This window comes from Berghia stephanieae, chromosome 9, assembly GCF_034508935.2.
Source record: "Berghia stephanieae isolate SIO BIC M18660-M18661 chromosome 9, UCSD_Bste_1.3, whole genome shotgun sequence".
Lineage (NCBI taxonomy): Eukaryota > Metazoa > Mollusca > Gastropoda > Nudibranchia > Aeolidiidae > Berghia > Berghia stephanieae.
This window is the reverse complement of record NC_088368.1, coordinates 22,492,458-22,519,662: the sequence shown is the minus strand read 5'-3', so window position 1 is coordinate 22,519,662 and position 27,205 is coordinate 22,492,458. Positions and strand designations below refer to the sequence as shown.

The following is a 27,205-nucleotide window of genomic DNA, read 5'->3' as shown; positions in this document are numbered from 1 at the left end:
TTGAACACACCATTACATTCTTTTCTCTCCATGTACAGAATTTTAAAAAAACCGCAATAAGATCCTCACAATTGTGACCTATTGCCTCAATTCATTAATATGTGGAGAAAACCAGGGGCATTTTCCTAAGGTGGGACATAGTTAGATAAGAAAATAGTTCAGGCACACTCGCAGGTGCCACCATAGCTAGATTTTTGTCTAGTTTGTCCCACCTATGGAACAAACCTCATTTGTCAAAAATGGATTCTAAAATCAAAACAATAAGAGCTACGTCGTCTGAAATTTTTCCAATTATAAGTACACTACCTTAATTTTCATAAATTCCGACTTATGATTAAGTTTTTAGCATAAGGCAATATTGATATAGACCAGGCTAAGGTGGTGGGTTATATTTTTAAATACTCCCATTTTCTCCCATTCATATGATTGAAAAAAACTTAAATTTGTCTATAAAATAAGCTCACACTCAATGAAAAGTCATATAATTGCGTCTCTGTGAATTCTTAAAATCAATGATGTCATAAAACAATACATTTTTGCAATTTACACATTTACAAATCAAACAACAATTATCTGGTTGGTCAAATGTATGAAATACAAATTAGAAAAAAAAAAAAATTTGTTATTCAATGTTGCATTCGAGAAAAACAACTAACAAAACTAATCATAGCTCAAATAAAACTTGTAAAAAATAAAATAATGATGATGTATGTAACTTTCAGTTGAATCAACAAACACACAAATGATGGCTGTTTCGGGTGTCCCCTCTCTTATCAGTGTGGACAAACAATGCATTTGACATTAAATCTTTACACATCTTTTGCTTTAATAACTAGTGAAGATTAAGTTCTATTTCATCACTAATTTCTCTTTCTCTCTCTCTCTCTCTCTCTTTCTCTCTCTCTCTCTCTCTCTCTCTCTCTCTCTCTCTCTCTCTCTCTCTCTCTCTCTCTCTCTCTCTTTCAGCCTCTATAAGCAATTTTTGCATTGATTAAGTTAAAACTTCAATCAGGTTTCTAGTTCAAGGCCATATCTTGAAAGAGTGATACATTCAATCTGCCTGAACTCCCTGCACGTTGATGGACTCAGGGGATGAAATAAATTTCCTTTCTCTGAATTGTATTTTATTCATTTGATCTAATACTGACTTCAGTTTTATCCTGGCACAGTAATGGCTATTTATAAATTTTGATTTGATAAACATCACTACCTGTTAACACCTCAAAAGGACGTTGTTCCACCAAAGAAAAAAAAACAACAAAAAATACAAAAACCAAAGAAACACTCACCAAATCTTATTAGAACCAAAAATTTAGTCATAACTAAGTGAATCAAATGGTCAGGAAAATGATCTGTGATTTATTTCAAGCCAATAAAAATTCCTACCTCACATAAACCGATTGGGCCTCTAAGTTTAGGAACTGAACTCATTATTAAAAGAGCAGCATCAAGTATTAATTTAAAGTTAATCAACCCAATTAATCTTCAAATGCAAAAGGTTATTTAATGTAGATTAACTAATGAAAAGGGGGGAAATGGCAAGGCTTCAGATGTAAAACGGTCCTTTTTCCACCCAAAGCCTGTCCATTTTCACCTTTAAATTCATATTTTTACGATCCCAGACTTTTAGATTTTACATCATCAAAAATAGTGACCTATCTTCATTTTCTGGCCCATTATAATCCACTCATCTTTAATACTGCCTTTATAAACTTCAGGTCTTCAGGTCATATTTTTGCAAAAGATCCTAAGGGCCCATCACTGTAAAATTTCACAAATCTGTCACGAAACAAAATAGCACTAAATACATATTATATAATATATATATATATATATATATATATATATATATATATATATAAAATTATATATATATATATATATATATTATATAACTCTTCTTTACTACTTGACACCATGAATAAAACTTAAATTTGAAGTGAATAACATATAGTGATCAAGTACCTTTCCACCATTACAGCCACATAACACATTAATGGAGACCTCTGAATAAATAATTCGAGACAAGCACAACTACGGCATTCTAAATTTCTTAACTCTCTCCTTACCAAGCACAGGAAATTCATCATATTCGTTATGATGCAACCAACAATTTTCCCATTCTGATTTCTTTTATACACCACAAAACTTAAAAGAAAAACTTTGTTCTAGCTATAAAAACTTGACACCGTGATGTAGAGCTCATATTGCTGAACAATATTGCGTGTAGAAAAATGTACTTGCTGCTTTACTATTTGAGCAAGAAAAATCTATTTTTATGTTGGATGGAAGCTTTGGGAAAACGGCTGGTAAGGAGAGACTTAAACAGTATTACATCCCTATAAATAATTTATGAGTTACAACTAGAGTGAAGCACTCGTCTATCATACAATCTCATTTCACGACTTCATCCATCCTTAGGTTCTTTTTTAGCAGATGCAGCGTCTCGAATGGAACTGAGTGTCTTTTGAAACCAGGTGTTTTTGTTGGCTGTAATCTCGGTGACTGCGTTGTTCAGCTGGTGTGTCAAGTCTTGTGTTTTACACTCCGATTCCACCAAGGCCAGTTTTGTCTGAGCCAATTCTAACTCTAGTTCTCGGATCTGAGAATAAAGACAAGAAAAAATTGAATCAAATGAATAACATAATATAAGTAAACCGATTAATCCTTTGCTTATTAACAATGAAATTCATTGTCAAATTTTATTTTAAACATTAAAATATTTTTAGAAACCTGATGAGTTAGAATGAGGTTATGTGAGACGTAATGTTATAAATTTTTAAATATTTATTATTTTGTGTGTGTTTTATCTTTTCATTCTTTTTCGCACATTGAGTTCAGGTGGCCATTTAGGAAAAGTAAAATGCAGATTTAGTTAATTGAATGAATAAACAAGGCATAACATATCTCTGGTCTGCATTTATATTTAAAAAATATCAGATGATTTGTTTTTTGCATTGAGTTCTCAAGTTTCTTGACCCCAAAGCAGGTCATTCTACCACATATACCTTATTTAGTTTTTAAAAATGAGTCTTTTCACCGACATCTGTTGTTCCACTAATAAGTGAACATTGTAACATATAAAACAAGTGGGTGATTACATTACTTGCGAATCAATTGAGTGCAAGAATCTAAAGTCATTCTTTTTTAAAATATAGAGTGGGCACTTGTATCAATATATATATATATATATATATATATATATATATATATATATATATATATATATATATATATATATATATATATATATATATATGAGATATGGAGAAAAGCTAGATGAAAACAGAGAACAAAAATATCACAGTGTCAAAAGGGCAAACCCGGAATCCAATTGATACAACACAACACCCACTGCTTGGCTAAGAGAGAAGTCATTGAGCCTATGCACTAGCCATTGAGCTACGCAGCCATATAAAAAAATACAACTTTCAAACTTAGTGGCTATCATGCAAAATCTCTTCTCTCAAGTACTGAGGGAACACAACCCATAAAAAAATGTATGACCTGATCATAGAAATCTACCACTGAAAACTAACAAACAAATTTGTGCAGTTTTCAGGGATGCCACCAGGCAAATTTAAAAAAGCCTGAAAATTTGCGCGGACGAGATACAAATCAACGTCAAGGGCTTTGTAGGGATTTGAAAAATATCAAATTTGGAATATTGTTTCACTACTTATTATTGCAATTGAGAGCAAATAACACACAAAAGAAAGGAGAGTTGACAGTTTTCAAATTGATAAAATAAGGTGCTGAAAACAAAATATAGACAAATTAATATCAATAGCTATCAGGGGTGAGAATGACTGGTCACATAAAAGGAGAAAATTTTTCATTGTGAAGTTCATGACCCACCCATGCAACCATAACTTATAAATTTAAACTTCACTCAAATTCACTGAGATGCGATCCAAAATTTGTCTCGCAGCAATTTCTGACACGACTCGGAGAATTTCAAAAGTTTAAAGTATAATTACAGTTGGTGGTTGTAGTAGGGATGATGATGTGGTGGTGGTTGTAGTAGTAGTGGTGGTAGGGATGATGTGGTAGTGATTATAGTAGTACTGGTCGTCTGGATGATTGTGTGGTGGTGGTTGTAGTAGCTGTGGTAGGAATGATGATGTAGTGGTAGTTGTAGTAGTAGTGGTGGTAGGGATGATGTGGTGTTATTTGTAGTAGTAGTGGTGGTAGGGATGATGGTGTGGTGGTGGTTGTAGTAGGGATGATGTGGTAGTGGTGGTAGGGATGATGATGTGGTGGTGATTGTAGTAGTAGTAGTAGTAGTAGTAGTAGTAGTAGTAGTGGTAGTAGTAGTAGTAGTAGTAGTAATAGTAGTAGTAGTAGTAGTAGTAGTCTAGTAGTAGTAGTAGTAGTAGTAGTAGTAGTAGTAGTAGTAGTAGTAGTAGTAGTAGCAGTAGTTGTCTTAGAGATGATGATGTGACGGTGGTTGTAGTAGTAGTGGTGGTAGGGATGATGATGTGGTGGTGGTTGTAGTAGTGGTGGTCTTTTAGAGATAATTGTGTGGTGGTGGTTGTAATAGTTGTGGTAGGAATGACGATGTGGTGGTAGTTGTAGTTGTACTGGTGGTAGGGATAATGTGGTGTTATTTGTAGTAGTAGTGTTGGTGGGGATGATGATGTGGTTGTGGTTGTAATAGTAGTGGTGGTAGAAATGATGTAGTGGTTTTGGTGAGTGTTTTTTTTCCAGTGATAATAAAAGCAATTTGTCAAAAAGGAGGAAAATGTCTCCGTCTATCGGTCAAACGCAAGCAAAGTGTAAAAATAACAGGAACATTGTTTTGTATTGGTATTATGTAATATATTACTATTACTAGTATAAATCCATTCTTATCATTAAACATAAATTTAGTTTTAGTAAAGATTTAATGGATGGCTGCGAGAGAGAGAGAGAGAGAGAGAGAGAGAGAGAGAGAGAGAGAGAGAGAGAGAGAGAGAGAGAGAGGAGAGAGATAGAGATAGAGAGAGAATCTTTGTTGTTACCAACATAAGTGCCTGCTCCACTCACTTTTCTGAATTAAAAATTCACCCCATACACCGGAGCATACTCAATGTCTCAATCGTTTCTATGTTATATGTTTGTGATGAGAATATTGGCTATTAGGCTTAACTGCTGGTCAAAATTACTTCGCGATGGTGGTGAACGAATCGGCGATCTCAAGAAGTGGGTGAGAGAGGGATCTAGAAATGACTTTGGGTTTGAAACGAATATTTTGTGTTCGTGGATAGCTCACACGGTAGAGCCACGCTCTCACCTGCCAGGCGGAGTTGTCGTACCAATAAGGTCGCAGGTTCAAACCCCACCACCGCCGCGAAAAAAATTTTTATTCTCTATTGTCTTCTGGCACTTTTCTACTCACTTCATGTCTTGTTGTTACCAACATAAGTGCCTGCTCCACTCACTTTTCTGAATTAAAAATTCACCCCATACACCGGAGCATACTCAATGTCTCAATCGTTTCTATGTTATATGTTTGTGATGAGAATATTGGCTATTAGGCTTAACTGCTGGTCAAAATTACTTCGCGATGGTGGTGAACGAATCGGCGATCTCAAGAAGTGGGTGAGAGAGGGATCTAGAAATGACTTTGGGTTTGAAACGAATATTTTGTGTTCGTGGATAGCTCACACGGTAGAGCCACGCTCTCACCTGCCAGGCGGAGTTGTCGTACCAATAAGGTCGCAGGTTCAAACCCCACCACCGCCGCGAAAAAAAAAAAAATTTTTATTCTCTATTGTCTTCTGGCACTTTTCTACTCACTTCATGTCTTGTTGTTACCAACATAAGTGCCTGCTCCACTCACTTTTCTGAATTAAAAATTCACCCCATACACCGGAGCATACTCAATGTCTCAATCGTTTCTATGTTATATGTTTGTGATGAGAATATTGGCTATTAGGCTTAACTGCTGGTCAAAATTACTTCGCGATGGTGGTGAACGAATCGGCGATCTCAAGAAGTGGGTGAGAGAGGGATCTAGAAATGACTTTGGGTTTGAAACGAATATTTTGTGTTCGTGGATAGCTCACACGGTAGAGCCACGCTCTCACCTGCCAGGCGGAGTTGTCGTACCAATAAGGTCGCAGGTTCAAACCCCACCACCGCCGCGAAAAAAATTTTTATTCTCTATTGTCTTCTGGCACTTTTCTACTCACTTCATGTCTTGTTGTTACCAACATAAGTGCCTGCTCCACTCACTTTTCTGAATTAAAAATTCACCCCATACACCGGAGCATACTCAATGTCTCAATCGTTTCTATGTTATATGTTTGTGATGAGAATATTGGCTATTAGGCTTAACTGCTGGTCAAAATTACTTCGCGATGGTGGTGAACGAATCGGCGATCTCAAGAAGTGGGTGAGAGAGGGATCTAGAAATGACTTTGGGTTTGAAACGAATATTTTGTGTTCGTGGATAGCTCACACGGTAGAGCCACGCTCTCACCTGCCAGGCGGAGTTGTCGTACCAATAAGGTCGCAGGTTCAAACCCCACCACCGCCGCGAAAAAAAAAAAAATTTTTATTCTCTATTGTCTTCTGGCACTTTTCTACTCACTTCATGTCTTGTTGTTCCCAACATAAGTGCCTGCTCCACTCACTTTTCTGAATTAAAAATTCACCCCATACACCGGAGCATACTCAATGTCTCAATCGTTTCTATGTTATATGTTTGTGATGAGAATATTGGCTATTAGGCTTAACTGCTGGTCAAAATTACTTCGCGATGGTGGTGAACGAATCGGCGATCTCAAGAAGTGGGTGAGAGAGGGATCTAGAAATGACTTTGGGTTTGAAACGAATATTTTGTGTTCGTGGATAGCTCACACGGTAGAGCCACGCTCTCACCTGCCAGGCGGAGTTGTCGTACCAATAAGGTCGCAGGTTCAAACCCACCACCGCCGCGAAAAAAATTTTTATTCTCTATTGTCTTCTGGCACTTTTCTACTCACTTCATGTCTTGTTGTTACCAACATAAGTGCCTGCTCCACTCACTTTTCTGAATTAAAAATTCACCCCATACACCGGAGCATACTCAATGTCTCAATCGTTTCTATGTTATATGTTTGTGATGAGAATATTGGCTATTAGGCTTAACTGCTGGTCAAAATTACTTCGCGATGGTGGTGAACGAATCGGCGATCTCAAGAAGTGGGTGAGAGAGGGATCTAGAAATGACTTTGGGTTTGAAACGAATATTTTGTGTTCGTGGATAGCTCACACGGTAGAGCCACGCTCTCACCTGCCAGGCGGAGTTGTCGTACCAATAAGGTCGCAGGTTCAAACCCCACCACCGCCGCGAAAAAAATTTTTATTCTCTATTGTCTTCTGGCACTTTTCTACTCACTTCATGTCTTGTGGATAAAACATTTCCAATTTTGGCAAATTTGCCGCCTCCCCCTCCCCTTTCCAACGAAAAACATAAATGCTTTTTCAGATCTTTACCTAAAAAATATAATGTTTAAATTTGTTATAAGTTGCAAGTCTGAAAAATCATATCTATTTACATGTTTTTGCAGTTCTGTAATATCAGGGTCCACCTGTTCTTCTTTCCCATCTGTTAATAGCACATTGTCTCCGTCGAAAATGGCACAGCACTGGTCACAAGATTTCACCCTTGTTTTTATATTCTGTAGTTCGTCCTTGTATGAAGTTTGCTGCTTCTCAAGCCTCTCACTTAATTGAGTACAAATCTGTTTGTAATCGGCGATGATGGCTGAATTCCTTTCGGCCTCCGTTTCAGATTTCTCCATTTCTCTCCGACACATTTCTTTCAGCTGTGAGTAGAAATATATGTTTTAAAAAACCCAAAAAAACTTGAAAAAAATCAAAACAAAACATAAACTAGGGTTTATATATAAGATGATATCAATTTAACACACTCAAACCCCTTAACAGGGGGTCCCAAGGGGGTCCCAAGCCCAACTAAACAGCTATGTGGTCTAGTGGTATGACACTCGCTTTCAGATCGGAAGGTCCTAAGTTCAAGCTGCTCGGCGCATAGTTGAGTCCTTGGAAAAGGCTCTTTACTCACATTCTCTCACCGTACTCAAGTGTAAAATGAGTACCTGGCCATTAACAGTGTTGTCTCTGTCCGAAAAAATTATAATATCGCCTAACAGACGCCATGTCCCGTTCTACATGTTAAGTGTTGCTGCTGACCAGGGATCCCTTGTAAAGTGCTTTGAGCACGTTTAGTGGATATTGTGCTATATAAAAGCTCTACTTTTTTTTTTAAGCTCAAGCTCAACTAAACCATTAATCCTTTAGGACAAGACATGAGGACTATGAGGCGCTTTTACGATTATTATTTTTCTTTGAAACAGACGCAGTGAGAAAATGTGAGTTAAAAGATTTTCCATTGACTCAATCAACTTTGCACTGCCCACAGCAAGACTGGAACCAGAGATCTACAGGTTCAAAGACGAGTGTCATAACACAAGACGACAAAGCCGCACCAATGTTTTTCTTGCTTGTTAAGCAAATTGACACATGTGAAGAAAAAGAGCTAATCAGTAATCAGCTAATCCTTATTCATTTTATTGTTATCTTTGTAACCTGGCCAACATTCTTCTGTTCTGTGAAATAGTAATGTAGGAAATGAAGCTATTTTATTCTGTTATTGTGGTTTTTCATTTAAAAATCCTAAAAATTTCAAGGCCTGAGGTGAGAATGATAACGATAACTAAAGGACAAAAAAAAATATTAAAAAATCACTATGTCTATACCTGTTTAGATTCAGTCTCTAGCCGTTTCTTTTCATCTTCCGTTTCCTTCAAAAGTTTAGATGTTGTGGTCAAATCTGTGTCCAGAGCTTTTTTGTGATTGGATAGGAAGGAAATGAATGAATGATTCATTTTCACTTGTCAAAATATTGATTAGATTATATAAAAAGAACTTTAAAAAAAAAAGTTATTTCCATTTGTTAACCCATTTGGCCACATCACTTGGTACTGAATGTACAATGAATTGTTTGTGAAGGGGTTTTGGAGGGTGGGAAGGGGGGGGGGGGGGGGGAAGTTCATATTCAATACAAGGACTAACTATAGTTTTTATATATTTTTGTGGGGTTTTCTTGAGGTTTTCCTGGCAAGTAGTAGTACTTTGATATTGACCAGCAAGCCCCTCAAGATGTAGAAACGTTTTTATTACTGTCCATTTTATACTAACAAAAGAGTGATAATGGAGAGGCTTCGGATGGGAACAGTACAGACAATGGACGTTTCGGGTACACCCCACTGCTCTCTACTGTCCATTTTATGTTTAATAGTCCAAGTAAAACTCCAACTACACAGGAGAACCTGTCAATTTTTTTTTTTGCACAAACACAATATTGAGAAATGAAAAGAAAATCTTTTTAAACCTTTTAACCCAAAATTTATATTTATTTATTTATTTTTGCTTTATTAAAAAAATATATATATTATAATTGCCTTTGATCAAAAATGGTGTTGACCAAGTGATAATTAAAAAAAAATAATCTTTCATCAATTTACCTCTAAAATTCTGGTTTTAAAACTTTGAATTTGGAAGAAAATACCAAATTGACTATATTTGTAGCCAATAAAAAGAAAATCTGTATACCGAATTTTAAGCCTGCTTAGGCTGACCTACCAGGGGTAACAGGAAGGGGGAAAAATATCAGTATATCAGTATGCGAAATGAATGTAAATAGAGTGAATTATACTACGAATCTTGAACATGGCACTTATTTATGTATTAGATGTTTAATTCTCAATATCAATTAATTGACATTGAATACTATTTATATAGTTGATAAATTGCATCTATGCATCAAAGTTACACAGAGCATTTAAAAGTTTTTAGAACCTGTTAGTTCATAAAAGATATAATACAATATCTTATGGGAAAAAAACAACAAATTTTAAGAAATAAATACATCAACTAAAAATATATTATTTCCATTAATATCTTTAAAATCTTTAAATCAAGTGTAGTGCAGTTCATCTTGGACAAATATCAAAATCCATTTTTAGTAAAATGGTATTCTAATCCTTTTTCCTTTAACTTTTTGATCGCTCCGTTGGTAGAGCACTCGCTTCACAAGCAGAAGTACCGAGATCAATTTCCAGGGAAGACAAAATTGTTTTTCCGACCCTCATTGTCAACCTAGCAGTGATTGGATAACTAGATCTGTGCTATTGTCCATTTTACACAACAGAAACTGGGATAAACTCCAGTTCCATGGGTCTAATATCTCTATAGGGCTACTCAGTGGTAGCTTTGCCTAGCATCTAATGCTACATAAAGGAATACTACTTCTACTAGATGAAAAAAAATATTTTAAAAATATCTACCTTTAGACTTGTCCTCCAACGTGTCAATTCGGCTACAGTAATGCAGTTTGTTTTCTATTATTTCATGGGCAAGGTCATCATTCTCTCGCTCCAGTCTTATATTCGTCTCAAGGAGGTTGTTATTCTCCCTCTCAAACCGTTCTATGGGGTCTTCCTGCGCCATGTTCTGCTCTTGGATAGTCTGATATTCCTTCTCGTACTTTTTCAACTTGCGGTTGTTCACTTTAACGCTCACCGCGACCCTCATCAACTCCTTTGCTTGCTCCTCTCCGCGGTATTTCTTGGGAAGATGAACCCGGAAATATTTCAGCATCCCTTCAAAGTCGTGTGAAAGCAAATCCTGCCGGGACGATTTAAGTAGAGCCAAAGCGACGCAGAATATGACTAGATGACCTTCGCTGAGGAAGAGGTCGAGGATGCCGAAAACGACGTGGAGTGGGAACTTGGCGGTGAAGAGAGTGAGGAACCACTGGGATGCAAACATGTGAATCTCCAGACCCATGACAGCAAAGTGACTGTATAAGTCTGGCAGCTGGTCCTGTGTGTGAGAGAGAGAGAGAGAGATAGAGAGTAAAAACTTGAGCTTTTATATAGCGCAATATCCACTAAACATGCTCAAAGCGCTTTACAAAGGGTCCCTGACCTACAGCAACACGTAACATGTAGAACGAGACATGGCGCCTGTTAGGTGTCATTACAATTTTTTTTCCGACAGGGACAACCCTGTTAAAGGCCAGGTACTCATATTACACCTGAATCATGCCTGTCTACTTGAACATTTCAAATTCAGTAGCCAACACAAAATTCATCAGTAATAAATGGTACAATTTTCGTAATACTCCACCAATTAACAACAACAACAACAACAACAAAAAAGAAAAAAAAAGAAAATACTGCGTATCTACAACCTTCTATACGTAATAAATAAATGTTGTTGACCTCCGAGGACCTTCCAATCCGAAAGCAAGTGTCATACCACAAGACCACATAGCCGAGTAAGCAGCAATATAAGTTTTTTTTTCTAAATGATGATAATTCAAAATTCATCAATTGAGACCCTTCATCTCAATCTGTAACCAGATAATAAAAATTCATATTCAGATCCAAATAAAGAAATTTTATTTGAGTTCGAGCCACCCCCTATAGGATCTATTTAATTTTTATAAGAGAAATAGCCACTTGGGGGGGGGGGGGGGGGGGGGGGGATGGGGTTCTTTTTGTTTTTGTTTTGGGGTGGGAGTATTAGTGGCTGACATGAACCTCAAACTATTTCAGCATCCCTTCACAGTCATGGATTGCAAATTTTGTTTACTAAACAGATGTACTATCCAGACCATTTTACCCATGAGAGGCTACCTGACCATTGAGACAATTTGATGCTTATGGCCTGAAACAAGCTATATAAAGATATGATAAAGTTATCAGGACTGTCACTGTCACTTTAAAGCGTTGACTAAAAGTATTGAACAAAAAAGAAAAAAAAAATGAAGAGAGCAGCTTCAGTAAAAAAAAAAAAACGAAATTCTTAACATGAAATGTTTCAGGCTCAAAACCCTTCCACAGAACAACAACGAAAACAGTTAAAACAGTAATACTTCATATAAAATCCAGATATATGGTTGAAAAGTTCTCAGCACATCCAGTCAGGATGTCAATGGTGGAAAGTCTTTCCGTTTACTGAGGAAGAGTTTTGAACCTGAAACATTCCGTATTTAATATTCTCTTTTTGAAGCTGCTATATTCACTTACTGTTCAATTCTTTTTACACTAATAAGTAGAGGTGCCTAAATGAGTCAATAAAATGGAGATACAGATAAAGGGAGTAAATGTGACTCATGAATGAACAACACAAAATAAACGACGTTTCGGCCTTGGCCTTTATCAAGTAAACACAGAATACATATATATTTATATTAGACTGCTTCTAACACCGTTAGTATTCAGTTCACTACAAATTTGATAAACAGATAGATTAATTAGAAAGAAAAAAACTTCAGAGGCTGACCTGCATGAGACGTTCCAGCTGGTAAAACCGCAGGTGAAGCTCGTGGAAGCCTTGCTTGAATAAATCCCTGAGTCTGTAGTTGTACATGATTTTCACTAGAACACAGAAGGCCTGTTCCTCTGGCATGTGAAGCAACAATGCAGCACCTAAAAATGACAGCCCTTGGACATAACCTATCTCTGCGTCGTAAACAGAATAGGCCTGTGAAGAGAAGAATAAGGTAATATTTGAGACAAAAATAAATATATGAATAAAATAAAATAAATAAAATTCCCTTTATTCATCCTATAGGGGAAATTTGTCTTTAAGGTCCAATCCAAGGGGAGACTGGAATATAACCCATGTGTCAGCCAAAGTGCAGCGCTGCAAACTGAGCTAGGGTGAGGTGACTTGCTCAAGGCCACGCAGCACAGCAGCGATTTGAACTCAGTACCACACTGCTGAGCTACGCTTCCCCAACACACACAAAGGGTCACAGGTAAATACAAAATTGCAGTTATGCGTTTTAAATATTTTAACCAAACGACGCCATCCTATCCATCAGATCTTTTGTGTCATTATGATCCTCCTCGACCCCTAAGATCTAAAAATCAACTGCTTCTTCGTGTACCTAAAAAAGGCTCGAAAACATTTTCTAATAGGGCATTTTCTCATGCTGCTCCAAATGTGTGGAATTCACTGCCATTAGATGTTAGAAGTAGAGTATTTTCGTCTGAAATGACATTTAAAAAGTGCCTTAAAACACATATGATGAAATCTGCTTTGTCTTAATAATGTTATGAATGGAATTGTGTGTATAGAAATAGTCCATTATATGTATTTAGTGTAATCGGTATATGTAGAATGTATGATTCCCCCTCCTGTCAATGTGCACCTTAAGCTGCAGCAACGTGGGATTGGCCCTATATAAATATATTATATTATTATATAAGTCATTAAATCAATCAATAAAAACATGAATAAACAAACAAACAAAAAATAAAAAAGAAAGAAATTAAAAAACAAAAACAAATATCATTAGAAAGAAGAGGCAATATAAAATTGTCAGACTTGAGTGAGATGAGCAATATTCCTAAAGTTTATTCTGACTGATTAGTTTTCTTTCATTTAAGATTTTCTTTAAAAAAACCCAACCAATTTATAAAAGAGAAAAAGATGAGGGGAGAGGAGAAGACAAAGAGGAAAAAGAGGAAGACAGATACATAAATCTGCATGCATAATATAGAAATAACAATTACACTTATCTATCCAAAAAAATGTACCAAGACCTATTCTTTTTTTCTGTTGCTCATATTTGTTCTTTTCACTTCAAATATAGTAAAAAACATAATCACACACACTAGTCTAACTGCATTTAACGTTTTGTACAACCGTCTCTGTTATTGGCTGGAGACGGGATTATGATAACAAAATGTTCCATGTTTAGCATTTTGTTCTTTTATTTTTTTAAATAGGCTATTATTTCATTTTTATTCAAACAATAAAAAACCCCCCAAAAAAACAACAAAAAAACCCCCAAAAAAATAACAAACAAAAGCAAAACAACACACACACAAACACTCACATAACATTTTGCAATCTATTTCCTACCTTGCTGATTCTGTAGAGAGAATCCTGACCTAACCCACCAGATTCCTTGAAGAAATCATGGGCTGGAAACGTCCTGTTGATGTCTCTCTCGATGACTCCATCAGACGGGGAGTCCTGAGATGACAAGGTTAAAGATGGGAGAATGAGTCAAAAAAGAAAAAAAGATTTAATAATTATATGTAAAAGGGCATGATTTTGAAATGTTTTAACCTTTAATAGAAAACTATTCAGGTAATTGAACTCGGTACCTTTCGGGTACGAAGCAAAGACTGTACCGCTGAGCCACACTGCCCCAGTAGACAGCACAGCAGGACCAAAAACACCCCAAAGAATCAAACAAATAAACAAATGTGACCCATAACTAAAAACAAGATTATGTCAGGGTGATTTAGATGCTGGAAATAGAATTTAAAGTAAGAAAATGAGAGACTTGGGTTGAAGATTTATGCTCTATTGCATTATATTTTATTGGGCAAAATCAGTATAGTCCCTAACACAGTATGACAAACTAAAACGTTATCTGTCCACAATAAATGTTACCTTGGTGATGAGAACTCTGTAAGATTCCAGGAGGTCTTGGCTGTTGTGACATCCAGCAAGAAGTTGCCACACCTCCCCTCTCAAAGCCTCGGGGACCATCTTACGCACCAATTGATTCACCTGTTGATGAAGGCAATGAAGATGATGATGTTCATGATTATGATGACGATGATGGTGATGATGATGATGTGATGATGATGGTGGTGGTGGTGGTGGTGATGATGATGATGATGATGATGATGATGATGATGATGGTGGTTATGATGATGATGATGATAAATAAACAAAATAAATAACAAAACAAAGTTCCATTTATTCTTTAAAATGTGGATATTTATCTCTAGGGTTAATTTCAAGGGAAGACAATTAAGTAAGACATCGGCTTATGAACAGCACTGCAAAATGAGCTGTTGCTAAAAAGCCACACAACAACGCGGCTGTTGTGTCAAGCCTAGGGTTTCCAGGTTACAAAGACCACACCGCTATGCCACACACAGCTCCCTTGGTGATGGTTACAACAGTGGTAAAGTAAATGGCAGTGAGATGGATGTGGTTTTTGTGGTGATGGTGATGATGATAATCATGTTGATGATGAAGATAATGACGATGATATCTACATCAACAAAACAATTGATGAGTTGCTATTGCTGAGACATAAAAATGAAATTAAATCTACGACAGTTTACCTGACGGGGCCTGGACCCGAGATTCTGGTGCCAACGAGTCAATACTTCAGCCCAAGCTTCCAGAAGGTTCTCATCTGTTACTTCTTTGCTGACAAATCCTGAGCCACTCAGCAACGGTTCATCCTGATCTAAAAGATCAAATTATACAAATGTAAAATTCTCTGGGGGGGTTTTCTATCTTTAAAAAAAAAATTGATTAGATTTGTTTGTTTTGTTTGGGTTTTTGTTTATTTATTTTTGACAAGACAAAGCACTTGTTCGAAACCATTTCAAGAGATTTCCTTAATAATGACGACAACAACATACATAATATTGAAAAACTGAGTTTATAAATATATATATATATATATATATATATATATATATATATATATATATATATATATATATATATATATATATATATATATATATATATATAAATAAATAATTAAAGGAATTTTAAAAAAGGAGAAAGGAATGAGGTTAAAAACAAAAGCAAAGAAAAAAGCATACTGAAAAAAATAATAAAATGAAACCAAATATAAAACGAAACAAAAACAAAGAAAGTACTCTTAAAATAAATGAAGAGATTTTTTTCTAATGTGCATAAAAAGGGAAAATAAAAAGAATTAAAAAAATTAAAAAATCAGAAATAATTTAAAAGAAACAAAAAAAAATGCAGAAAGAAAGAAAGAAAAAATCAATCATTCCTACCAGAATCTTCCTCTTCCTGCGGCGTCTTGACATCTTCCAATGGAACCCTGTTTGTCCCGCTTAGATTGAGGCTGAGGCCAGTAGTCTTCCTATCCATGTCTGTCTGACTCTCAACCTTCAACACCTCGTAGGCTTTCCCATCCCCTGTACTCTCCACCTGGCAGTGCATGGCAGTAATGACAAGTTTTTAAAAGTTTTATTTTAATTCACTCAATCCCAGAGATTTTTGCTACTTTTCAAAATTGGACAAAAATGTATTAAAAATGAGCATGTACATATATAGTTTTATTCAACTATCATTACAATGTAAAAACTAAAAACATTAGCTTTGATACTACGCCTATAATTTGTCTCAGAAAAATGTAAATAAATAGGCATGGGGTAAAAGTAACCCGGGTAAACTATGGATATATTCGGTGTTAGGGTTGAGTGAGTTAATAGGCTTTTAACGAAATCGGGTCGAACGCCGAACCCGAACGCCGAACCCGAACAGATATAGCCTTCTCACGTGACCATGAACGAGATCTGGATAGTGAAGACTCTCAAGCGGTATGCAGCATCGGATCTAAGGTCACGTGATAGAGGATAGCTTGGGTTGCTGTTGGCTTGTGTTAGGGGAGGGGCAAGGTCAGTGTCATTCAATAGTATATAATTGTGCATGTGGCGCTCTATACAGAGAGAAAATTATAAATTGATTACGGGGGAAGGTGGGGGGAGGGGGGGGGGTGGGTTGACCCACAAACGATCGAGGTGTTGGGCTTCGGGTAGACCATGATACGAAATCAAAGAGAAAAGGCCGCTGGTACTTGGATGGTGGAAATGGTTGGGGGGGGGGGGGGGGGGGGGTAGTGACAATCAGCATGGGATGTATATATTAACATTAATAATATAGGCAATAGACGACCAGGGATGTGTATTGTTTGTATATGTGTGTGTGTGTGTGTGTGTGCGCGCGCGCGTGTGTGTGTGTGAAAGGGATTACACAAAAACACCTTTCTCTGTAGCTTCCAAATGATTACGTATACGATAAATTTGAAACCCACATTGTTTGAATCAGCTCACTAATTAATTCCTGAGCCTTGAGATGGTGACGCAACTATTACATACAAGACCTTGCAGTCGAGACGGCAGGGCTTTTGGGTTACACAACCACTATTTACCCATCGGTCAGCGGTACTCTTTGATGTATACAACACTCACCGCCTTTACGCAAAGCCGCCTGCCCATAAATCAAGAGATGGTCTCCTAACTGTTCACAAGCAGAATCTCAAGATCTCATATAATAAGGTAAGTTTTGGAGAGGTGATATCCCCCCACCCGTCATCGGACAGAACTTTCATTGCGTTATATCATATGAGGTCCGCCTCCTCTTTCTATTCGGGAGTGACGAGATTAGACGAGAGGACGCGAGAAAAAAAATGGTCACGTGTTGGGCAAGTCGTTCGTTAGGCGAGCTTCGGTGTCTAACTATAACTCCGTAATGTTGACAAAAACACACAGACAGGATTAGCAGTATTCTTGTTACCAGTTGGATGAAAAATGAGATGATTCGTACGAGTAAATAATGTGCACTGGAAAGGATAGCGAGTTTTTATGTCTAACTTTTAATGGACCAAAGAACAAGGAAGCAAAATTTGGTGATGACATGCATCTTTTTTTCAATAAAAAGGTCAAATCGTTCTTCCATGATATTAAATAAATACGGTAAAATAAATAATTCTCTTCTTACTACTAAAAAGTGAAACAAAAATAACTTTTTATCAAAAAATCGCTTCTATAAGACTTTGTATCATGACTTCCTGATATTACTTCCTGGTCTTTACTGCCTCCCCTAAACCCCCCCCCCCCCCCCACAAAAAAAAAAATAACAAAAAAACAAAAAACAACATATGATTACCAAACAGGACACAAATACGACTTTGTGGTCTTGTGGTATGGCACATGACTTATGACATATAGGTCAACAGTTCAAGTCCCTTTGTATGCAGCAGAAAATTGAGTCCTTAAAAAAAGGGTTTTTACTCACATTCTTTACCGTACTGAGATATAAAATGAGAATTGTTTCTTTTAAAAGGGAAAGTACAACAGCACCTAAAAGCCTGCATACCTCATCATACAAGCCCAATTGACTTGGGTGGGACCCTTCATAAGGCACTTTCAGCCCGTTTAGTGAATATTTCCATGGATGACAGTTTGGTTATCTTTTATACAGCAAATCTTTACTGTATATGCTTGTGTATGGGGGCCCCCTATAGCTCAGTTGGTAGGGCACTCGCTCCAAACGCAAAGTGACTGGGACTAATCCTGGGTGCAGTTGAGAGATTTTTTTCTACCCCCCCCCCCCCTTTCCATCCAGCAGTGATTGGGTAGCTGGGTCTGTTAGATCTAGCAGAAAGTACTTTGCGATAGGCAATCATCCTATTCAAAGTATACCAAGCATTTGCTATTCATTTCATGCCACAGAAAGAGATAAATGCGGTATAAGATGTAACTTTTTGACTAAAAATCAAACAATGAACGTTACCTTGCATCTCATCTACGGAGGACTTATTAAGATCCCATCAAACTCCCCAACCTATCACCTCTCACCTATAGACACACCATGTTATCTCTCTCTCTCTCTCTCTCTCTCTCTTCATTACCTCCCCTGTCTTTCTCTCCCTCAATTCACCCCCTCTCTCAATAAAGCATTCTATCTATCTACCGGTTTATCTATCTATTTTGTATTTTATGTATCATTTTGGTTTTTGTCTTATACACTACTAACAGCATTTTGACCATAATTTTGGCTCTAAAGTAGGCAGTGTGTCTTACCTATTGGGGCTTTCCTTACTGTAAAATCTTAATTAAAGCCAAAGAAAATATTCCTCAACCAACTTACCTGTTTGAGTTTGACCTTGAACTGTTCCAGGTAAGCCCGTCTACTGAGGTACCAAGATCGTTCATGAGTCCGGTAGATTTTGGCCTTGGTCTCCAGTGTGAATCTAACCGGTTCCTGGATGCCAAAAAGCACTAAATCTACGGCCACGGTTAAGAACACTCGCATGTCTTTGAGAAGAAAAAAAAAAGAGAGAAAAAAAGGGAAATGAAGCTGTTTTAAGATTTCAAGGCAATAAATAACAATGGCTATAATGAAAATGATATAGATGATAATGAGGATGATGATGATGATGATGACTGGGTGTTCTTAGGTTGAAATCAGAAAGGCAGTTATCGTATTGCTTGGACTACTCTATTCGTACCCTATCTATATTAACTTTCACACAGGTATAAAACAAATTATAGAACACGAACCAAAGAGTAAAAAAGAAAAAAAAAAAAGAAAAAAAGAAAAGAAAAGGGAGCAGATAAAAAACCTAACAAAACATTCACCTTTTTCCGTTTCAGTGTTGAGAATGGCAAAGACCTTTTCTGATGGGTCCCAGTGACCTCCGATGTTGTAGACCTTGCTGTCTGCTGCATACCCCATGGATACCTAATTATAGAAGGAATTTTGTAAAAATGTTATGATTAGTATAAAATGAAATGGTAGCAAAGCTGAGTGGATAAGGCAATGCACCCCCCCCCCCATCAAAGGGAAGCAGATTCAAGCCCAGCTGTCAGCATCTCATTCTTTTGCCTTGAGCAAGAAACTTAGCCCTTATTCAATTCAGCGCTATTGCTAATTCCTGGGTTACCTAGGCCTTTCCTTGAGATAGATGCTAATAACAAATTTCCCCTCTGAAGCAATTTTTATGTAGTGTGTGGGTACTGACAACTCACCTTGTAGAGCACTCGCTTCATACACAAGTTAAGGGGATCGGTCCCGAGTGAATTGAAGTTTTTTTTTTAATGACTCCCTGTCAACCCAGCATTGATTGGGGTAGCTGGGTCCATTAGAATTGATGATAAACTGATGCCCTATGAAAAGGGTAGCAAGCAATCGCTATTATCCATTTCACGCAATAGAAACTGGGGAAAACTCCAGTTCTATGGGCCTAACACTAACAGCTCTTAAGGACTATTTTGCGACAAACTAGCAACATATCCATAGGGTAGCAAGCAATTTGCTGTTGTCCATTGAAATCGGAATAAAGTTTGGACTCCATGATCCTTGTGGCTTTGCCACAAATGAAAAATTACATCATAATCCCTTTTTACCACATTGTAAAAAATATTTGGCAAAGAGCTTATCATAATAAAGATATAATACCGCTCTGTAAAAATTTACTACACAGCATGGATAGTATTCTGCTTATCACCATCATCGTAATTATAATTATTTATGACAATAACGAAATACAAAGTGAATGAAAAAAAAACAAAATAACAGTTAAACCCTCCACCCTCTTAACTGTACTCAGGTGTAAAATGAGTACCTGGCCCTTAACAGCGTTGTCTCTGTCTGAAAAAATTGTAACATCGCCTAACAGGTGCCATGTCCCGTCCTAAATGCTAAATGTTGCTGTTGGCCAGGGACCCCTTGTTAAGAGCTTTGAGCACATTTAGTGGATCTTGCACTATAAAAAAGCTCAACTTTTAAAAAAAAGTATGTTATTATGTAAAACTCACAAGATCCACTAGCTGCATGTCACTGTGTTGAACATTTCGACCTGGAGATATCAGGAGACCAAAACACCTGCAAAGGAAAGATTCAATCATAAATGTGACTAATCGCCCCAAAATCTGATGTTATGTCCAGGTAATTGAAAAATTGAATTTCAAGCCAATAATAAACCCATCGTCTCAAAACAGTATTAAGTTGCGATAAATGGGACCCTGAAAAATGTATTTAGAATAAAAATGATAGGAAATACGAACTTTGAGAGTTTGCTAAAGTAAGAAATAATATCATATTCTCTACCATACATAAAGAAAATTAACCCCATGTTTAATATTTCATGTCAATTTTCTGCACCTAGTTTATCCCGACATAATACTGTTAAGAGACGGAAGGTCATGTAACAGATGGAAGGTCATGTAACAGATTTGGGTTGAGTATTAAATGTTGTATTGATGAGAATAAATATAACTTTTAAGAGAGCTAAAAAACCAAGATTTTATAGTTTTGTTGTTTCACTATGATTCATTGGTCTCAAATCAGAATTTTCAAAAGGGGGAACATTTCCAGGCTTTTGCGCATTTTATCAGAAATAAAATGGAACAATATGCCACTATCAATGGCAGTTCTGGTAAAATATTAATTAAATATAAGCAAAATCATCAACTGACATCATATTCTGATCAAATTTATTATCTATTCACAATCTTACCGCTCGATCTGTATTTCAAAAGGTCCGGTCTGAGAAACAGTGATCTGCAATCTCTTCTCAGCATTGACCTTGAACTTGAACACGTCCTTATCTTTAGGGCAGGCAGAGTAATTTCCCTTGCCATCGTCCTCGCGGAAGTCGAGTCCAACTGAGAAGTTGAAGTCCAGCTCGGCATCTGAGATGGAGCTGTTTTTGAGGCGCTGAGATTTAGGGACCCGTCGGAATGTGTTGGCAAAACAGTACAAGATTTTGGGAACCTGAGAAGCAAAGCATGTTTATAATAATAATTCAATCAATAAAAAATTTAATAATTCATAAGAAAATTGGGTCCAAGTGAGCAAACTGGGGGGTTAATTGCCCAAGGAAAAAATCGAAAGGGCCTGAAGCGGGACTCAAACTCGGGACCTTCTGGGTCACAGTGCAATGCCTTAACCACTCGGCCACATATTATTTTTATTATTATTATTATTATTATTATTATTATTATTATTATTATTATTATTATTATTATTATCATCATCATCATTATCAAAGCTATGAAAAAAAATAACAATGACAAACAACAATGACATACAGCTTCAGACAAGTCACATCTAAAGACATGACACTGCAGGATGGCATTCTCTGCACTGTCCCCATGGCCGCAGGTGAAAGCAAAACACTGGCGCTCAGGCGTCTCGGAGGGACCACGGGCACAGAACAGGATTCGATGAATATGGAAGCTTGCGATATCCGCGTTACCGGATGGTTCCATCAAACTGTGGAGAAGAAAAAAATAAGATAAAAAATAAGATAAAACTAGGAGCAATTATTGAAAATATAATGATTTTTATTATCCCTCTTAATCGGATGATGTGTCATGTTTTATGTTTTTAAGGGTTTTACAGTGCCAGTCAAAAGGAAGAAGAAGGGAAAGTAAAAAGTTCTAGAATTACAATCAAAGCACCCAAGAATAGGGAAGAAAAAAGAGGAATTGGTACTAATAGGAAACATTTAGATTCCAAGAGTACACTACAAAGTCCAAGAGCACACTATCAAAGTACTTAGTTTGAGATCACCTAAAAGTCTCATCCAGACACAAGCATAGGTCCCTACGAAGAGGAACACACTCAAATGTTAACAAATCATATATAATATTATGTGTACAAAACATACGATGCAAAACAGAGAAATAATATACAAAGAAAAAAATATCATCTCCCAAAACTAACTATACATTTGACTGTTTCCCTCTCAGCCGGGGTATCCAGGACAAAACCAAGTAATATCATTCCAAGACAAAGACAGAAAGCAAATAGGAAAACGGATATAGGGGGATAGAAGACACAGTAAGTATCTCCCTGCGGGAGGTCAGGAACCTCACCCAAAATTTATGTGTCAGAATGTATAAAATCATGATATTTCTGAGATAAATTCAATCAAACGTTCTTTAAATGCAAAGATGAAATAAAATGAATCTGCAAAACATACTAAGGAAAAGATGGAAAAAACAACATTCTTAAGCCACTTATGAAACAACAGCAAAATAAAGTAAGCTAATTAACAAATGATAATAATACAAAACTGCCGTACTCGGAAAAAACAACACGTTTTTCAAATTTTGGCCACAAAACGTTTTTCAAATTTTGGCCAGAAAACTTGCCCTTAAAATATCGATTGATTAAATAACCCTCATCCTGTCGTCCTTCAAAATATCGATTGATTAAAATGAACTTCATCTGGTCAAAACCACTGAAACCTAGACAGAACTTTTTAAGAAATGACTCTTATCTTGTTAATAACTCTCACTCTCAAACCTGGGATCTTCTTAAAGTCCCAGGTTTGGGAGTCTTTGTCAAGAGGAGGGTCATTATCTTCGATTGATATTTTACAGACATGTATTCTGGCCAAAATTGTATTAACATGTTGGTTTCTTTTTTTTTTTTTTTACGGAGTGCAGCACAATAAGCAATTCTTTAAGGATCATATCTTATTTCACCATTTCAAAAACATAATATTATTTAAAAGACATGGATTATGTGATTCAAAATCAACAACCCCCCCCCCCTCCCCTCGTCCCATTTCTTTTCTTTTCTCTTTTTTTTTTTTGCAAAAGAAAACAAGGGATATTAAAATAAGCAATACAATATTGAAATAAAGGAAAAATAAAAAACCCAAAAACAAACAGGAAATGAAACAAACAAAAATGAAGTTGACAGTGAAAACAATAAAAGCACATACTAATCATGCAGCATTGATTACCCCCCCCCCCCCCCCCCCCCACGACCAAACTCTCCTCCCTGTCTCCTAAATATTCACATTCACTTTGATAAAAAAAATTTTTTTTCATTTCTGATAAACTATAAAAGTAAAGCTGATAAAAGCGGCAAAACTAAATGATAATAGAAAGGTGACAGACTTAATCAACAAAGTTAAACCGTTTTGGTGGTGGTGGTGGGGGGGGGGGTGTAATTTTTTTTTTTTAATGCCTCAACTTCTATCTTACATATCAGAAAAAAAAAAAAGACATAAAATTCCTCAGCACCTGAATGAAATTGTGACAGGAAGTAAGAATAATACACTTTATCGTTAAAGTTAAACCATACCAAATTTTCTCTATTTTAAGCACAGATGATGGTTCATGTGCTATGGATGATTTCAGAGCAAAAGTCCCCATGTCGCATGCGTGACCGAGACACGCTTGGAGTCCCAAAAACAAAAGGCAACTTACTGCCTGGACAAAAGTCTCCCATGTGTCAATGCTTAACCTCTGTGACTTTTATTAGGCTATTAAAAAATTAGATAAATTGATTAATGAAACAAAAGCCACACTCCGTCAATGACTGTTTTTTAACTACATGGTGTGGGGGAGCCATTAAAGGGAGAGAATGTGCTGCCGTATTTGGTCATAGTGAAAGAAATGTGTACTTTCATATCATAATTTTTTCTATTTTTTTTTTTTTTTTTGGTTCTTTTATCGGGGGCCCGTCACAACTGAGAATAATCAACGGGAGAGAAAATGGGACACAGACAGAGAGGGAGAGAGAGAAAGAGAGAGAAGAGAGTGAGACATGAAGAGAGAGAGAGAGAGAGAGAGAGAGAGAGAGATAGAGAGAGAGACACAGAGAGAGAGAGAGAGAGAGAGAGAGAGAGAGAGAGAGAGAGAAAGATAAAGAGATAAAGAGATAGATAGAAATATAAATAGATAGGCAGACAGATAGGTATAGTTAGATAATAGAGGTTGGGGTTAAGAAGTGAGTGGGTAGGGAATTGAGGGGAAAAGAGAAAGTACTGGAACTAAAAATAAAAAAAGAAAGTTAACAAATATATGGACAAAATATCTAAATATTAAATCACGGGGATCATTTTAAAAAAGATGCCAAAATAAAAATGGAAAGAAATAGGTGATAATATTTTTACAAGAAAAAGATAATACATCCTTGTGGAATAACAGTATGGCTAAAACTTTATCAGCCTCTTAACCCCCCCCCCCCCTACTCCGTTATTCGGTTCTAAAATTACAATATTAGATATGGAAAAACTTGTAATGCTGGCTTCCTTATTCTTCAAACAAAATGAAGCAGGGATTTTTGTTTACACCAAACCATAGATTATACTTTGTTTTTCCTCTTATCATCTAATCAAGGCAAGATGAGAATGACATTTTGTGATAAGAGAATGGAGGGGATGTTTATAAATTTGATAACGCCAAACATTGTTTGGTTTGACAACTAACACATTATTGTGCTGGGTCATTATTTGTTTTGTATCAAATCACAACAAAGTTTATTGACAGTATACAACATAACAATAAGTACAAAATGATTAACCCTTAACAGGTGAGATTCGATTCCACTAACAAACAAATCTTAAAAAGTTTTCGCCAAAGAGGGCGGTGAAAGTGATGCAACTTTGGTGCTAAATTAATTCAAGTTGTATGTATGATTGTCACTAAAAATTGGGTTAAAAAATGGTTATAATCTGAAATTATAGACAGTAAGAGATATAATTAATTAGTAAGACATGTAGCCTAACAGTTAAACAGTCTTGCAAATATTTTCATAAGATTCCACATGAATTTTCCTGAAATAAGTTGGGTTTTTTTCTTCAAATTATCATTGTCCCACAGCATGTTTCAATGTTCATATTTAAACAGCAACAATTTTTTCCAAGAACATTAAGACTATTTAGGTTTGCATTACTAATATATTACATATGAAAAATGCTCAAAACACCGAAAGCAAAAACAACAGCAATCACAAAGGTCAAAAGAAACAATCTTTCAAGCAATATATCAATCTTTTAAAATATTTTTATAAAGTTCAAAGTAAATATCAAGGCTGCCTTAAACTTAGGACTGTTGAAAGCATTGGAAACATAATTTCTTTATGGATAAGTGAAGTTTATTTATTTAGTTATTTATTTATTGAACAAAAAATGACTATATAAGTTTGAAATAAATAAATAAATAAACTACAACAAAATGCTTAACAAGAAGTGTTTCGGACTCAAATCCTTTCTTCAGCTGACAAAAATGAATAAATAAATACAAACAGTCACACAATACGGAGAATTGAGAAAGAAAAAAATTCTTATCACATCTTGCCTGGATAAACAATGAAGAGACGGTTTTTTCTTCTCCTGCCTTTCTCGATTCTACATATTGTATTTCCATTTGTAATGTTTTTGTTGTTGCTGAAGAAGAGTTTGGAACTCGAAACTTTGAAATTCCCATAGTTTTTTTTTGGTTCCAATTCATCTAGATTAAAAAGTAAATGAGTAATAACACAAAGTTTTCTGGAAATTTATATTTAGCTAAAAAATTTCTGATATTCGGAGTTAATTGAAAAGAAATGTTTTTAACAAACGGATAAGTGGTTTAACTTTTGATGAAAAAAAATAATTTAAAAACAAAAATTTGTCTTTCCCTATTTAACTGTTATCTAAGCTTAAGAGGTATGATAAATTTCATTACTTTAAATCATGAATTCATTCTTCAACCAGTTCTGTAAAAAAGGAATTCAATTTTAAAAGCAAACATAAATAAAAATATATATATATATTTTAAAAAAATAATAATAATAATTTAAAAAATAAATAAATACACTTTTTTAAAACGCAGCAAAGATGCAAATTCAAAATACGAACAAGAATTCAAGAGGTAAAATAGTCGACAACATCAACCAAAAACTTGTAAATAACCAAAAAAACAAAACTCCCAGAAAAGATGACAAAATAAAGAACTAAAGGTTGATTTTATCACATAACATCATAAGGCATTAAAAAAGAAAGGGTTTAAACAAACATCTTTTAATCAATGAACACTTGTGAACTCAACGAAAAAAAAAATCATTAATAACAATATGTAAAAAAAACAGTGAGAGCTGAATCTGCAAATATTGATGCCAGTGACAGCCAAAGTTATAATGCAAATGCAAATCACCCCCCCCCCCCCCCCTCATTTTAATAATTTTATTGACCATGTTGACTACAACTTTGCAGTTTTCAACGGGTGTTTTAATATCTATAATATTCATAAATCTACCAGATCATGTCACACCATATGAAAAACACCTTCCATTGGAGCCCTTTGAACCTTTTTAAGTCCATTTTTAAGGCAACTCACTATTATCTTCATATCATTATTGGTGTCCTTTCTAAAAACCTTAAATCTCTTCTCTGATCTCCACTGCCAGCTTCTCTGTGTATATCTCCCCCCCCCCCCCCCCCTCCTGTTTATAATGTGCTTTCCTTTTACTCTATTCATTTCCATTTGAAATTCCTCTATAAAATATCTTCTGGGAAACCCAGGACTTCGCATGAGCAACAACTTCGAACCAAGTCAAGTCATTACTTAATTGAAAATGGACTTCATCATAGCCGTAAATCAATCCTATCCAACAATACGTTTGTAGTTGTGCAGTTGTAGTTTGTAGTTTGTAAAATTGTAGTTATATTATCTATTTATAGAAGGAAGCAGGTCTCCATTATAAATAATAGTGTTTGCTCAATTGTGAACATTCCTTATCGGTTATGGTTTTATTATAGTGCACTAAACTATTAAGTCATAAATTATTTTGATAATTTATAGATGTCTTATACTTATAAAAACATATATTG

At 35.9% G+C, this 27,205-nt stretch overlaps 1 protein-coding gene across 2 annotated transcripts in view; it reads right to left on the bottom strand.

Moving 5' to 3' along the window:
• Positions 1 to 1,901: 1,901 nt before the first annotated feature.
• Positions 1,902 to 27,205, bottom strand: part of LOC144979873 (rab GTPase-activating protein 1-like) — a 38,880-nt gene continuing 13,576 nt past the window's right edge. For both annotated transcript variants that reach the window (XM_078927105.1, XM_078927106.1), the window contains 14 exons: positions 21,681 to 21,864; positions 21,107 to 21,363; positions 20,406 to 20,472; positions 19,227 to 19,329; positions 18,736 to 18,902; positions 15,855 to 16,011; positions 15,159 to 15,286; positions 14,473 to 14,592; positions 13,933 to 14,046; positions 12,343 to 12,543; positions 10,338 to 10,875; positions 8,748 to 8,833; positions 7,527 to 7,796; positions 1,902 to 2,602 (listed from right to left, as the gene is read on the bottom strand). In XM_078927105.1, coding sequence (XP_078783231.1) covers positions 2,408 to 2,602; positions 7,527 to 7,796; positions 8,748 to 8,833; positions 10,338 to 10,875; positions 12,343 to 12,543; positions 13,933 to 14,046; positions 14,473 to 14,592; positions 15,159 to 15,286; positions 15,855 to 16,011; positions 18,736 to 18,902; positions 19,227 to 19,329; positions 20,406 to 20,472; positions 21,107 to 21,363; positions 21,681 to 21,864 — 2,587 coding nt within the window. In that variant the 3' untranslated portion in view covers positions 1,902 to 2,407. The remainder of the gene's footprint in view (positions 2,603 to 7,526; positions 7,797 to 8,747; positions 8,834 to 10,337; positions 10,876 to 12,342; positions 12,544 to 13,932; positions 14,047 to 14,472; positions 14,593 to 15,158; positions 15,287 to 15,854; positions 16,012 to 18,735; positions 18,903 to 19,226; positions 19,330 to 20,405; positions 20,473 to 21,106; positions 21,364 to 21,680; positions 21,865 to 27,205) is intronic.